This window comes from Penaeus monodon, chromosome 19 (genome assembly GCF_015228065.2).
Source record: "Penaeus monodon isolate SGIC_2016 chromosome 19, NSTDA_Pmon_1, whole genome shotgun sequence".
NCBI lineage: Eukaryota > Metazoa > Arthropoda > Malacostraca > Decapoda > Penaeidae > Penaeus > Penaeus monodon.
The window spans coordinates 31,342,483-31,342,954 of record NC_051404.1 but is presented as its reverse complement, the minus strand read 5'-3'; the positions used below and the strand labels follow the sequence as shown (position 1 = coordinate 31,342,954).

At 39.4% G+C, this 472-nt stretch overlaps 1 protein-coding gene across 1 annotated transcript in view; it reads left to right on the top strand.

Annotated features, from left to right (window-relative positions):
• LOC119585171 (FGFR1 oncogene partner 2 homolog) overlaps positions 1-472 on the top strand; it is a gene marked incomplete in the record, with an annotated part of 60,262 nt that overhangs the window by 48,640 nt on the left and 11,150 nt on the right. Inside the window, 1 exon segment of the mRNA XM_037933807.1 lies at positions 95-202. Coding sequence (XP_037789735.1) covers positions 95-202 — 108 coding nt within the window.

Below are 472 nucleotides of genomic sequence, written 5' to 3'. Positions count from 1 at the left end.
TTCCAGACTACTGGCATTCCATTTGCTTTTGAGCAACGAGAGGTTGAAGTGATAATAGAGTTGAGCTCATTAATTTTTTTTTTCTTTTTTTCAGTATTGTGAGGAGATGAACGAACTGAATGAGGCAGCTAACAACCGACCTCGAAGCGCCCTCATACACTCGATCCAGCAGGAGAACAGACACATCAGACAACTGCAGCAGGTTAGTGCATTCTGGCAAGGAGATTAAATCGATGCCCTTCTCGCACTGGCTTGCAGGTGTGGGATGGAGATGTTATACTATCAACAACTTTTTCCTTCTTCTTTTTCTCTTTTCTTGATGTATGAATGTATTAATTATGTAAGATTTATCTGAGATTTGCCGTATTTTTATGGGAGTCTGATATGGTGTTCCCTATCATTATCCAATCTTTTTCTGCTCTTTCTTCTCAGTCTTTTACCCATTTATCCCTCTCTTCATCTTTGTATTCTG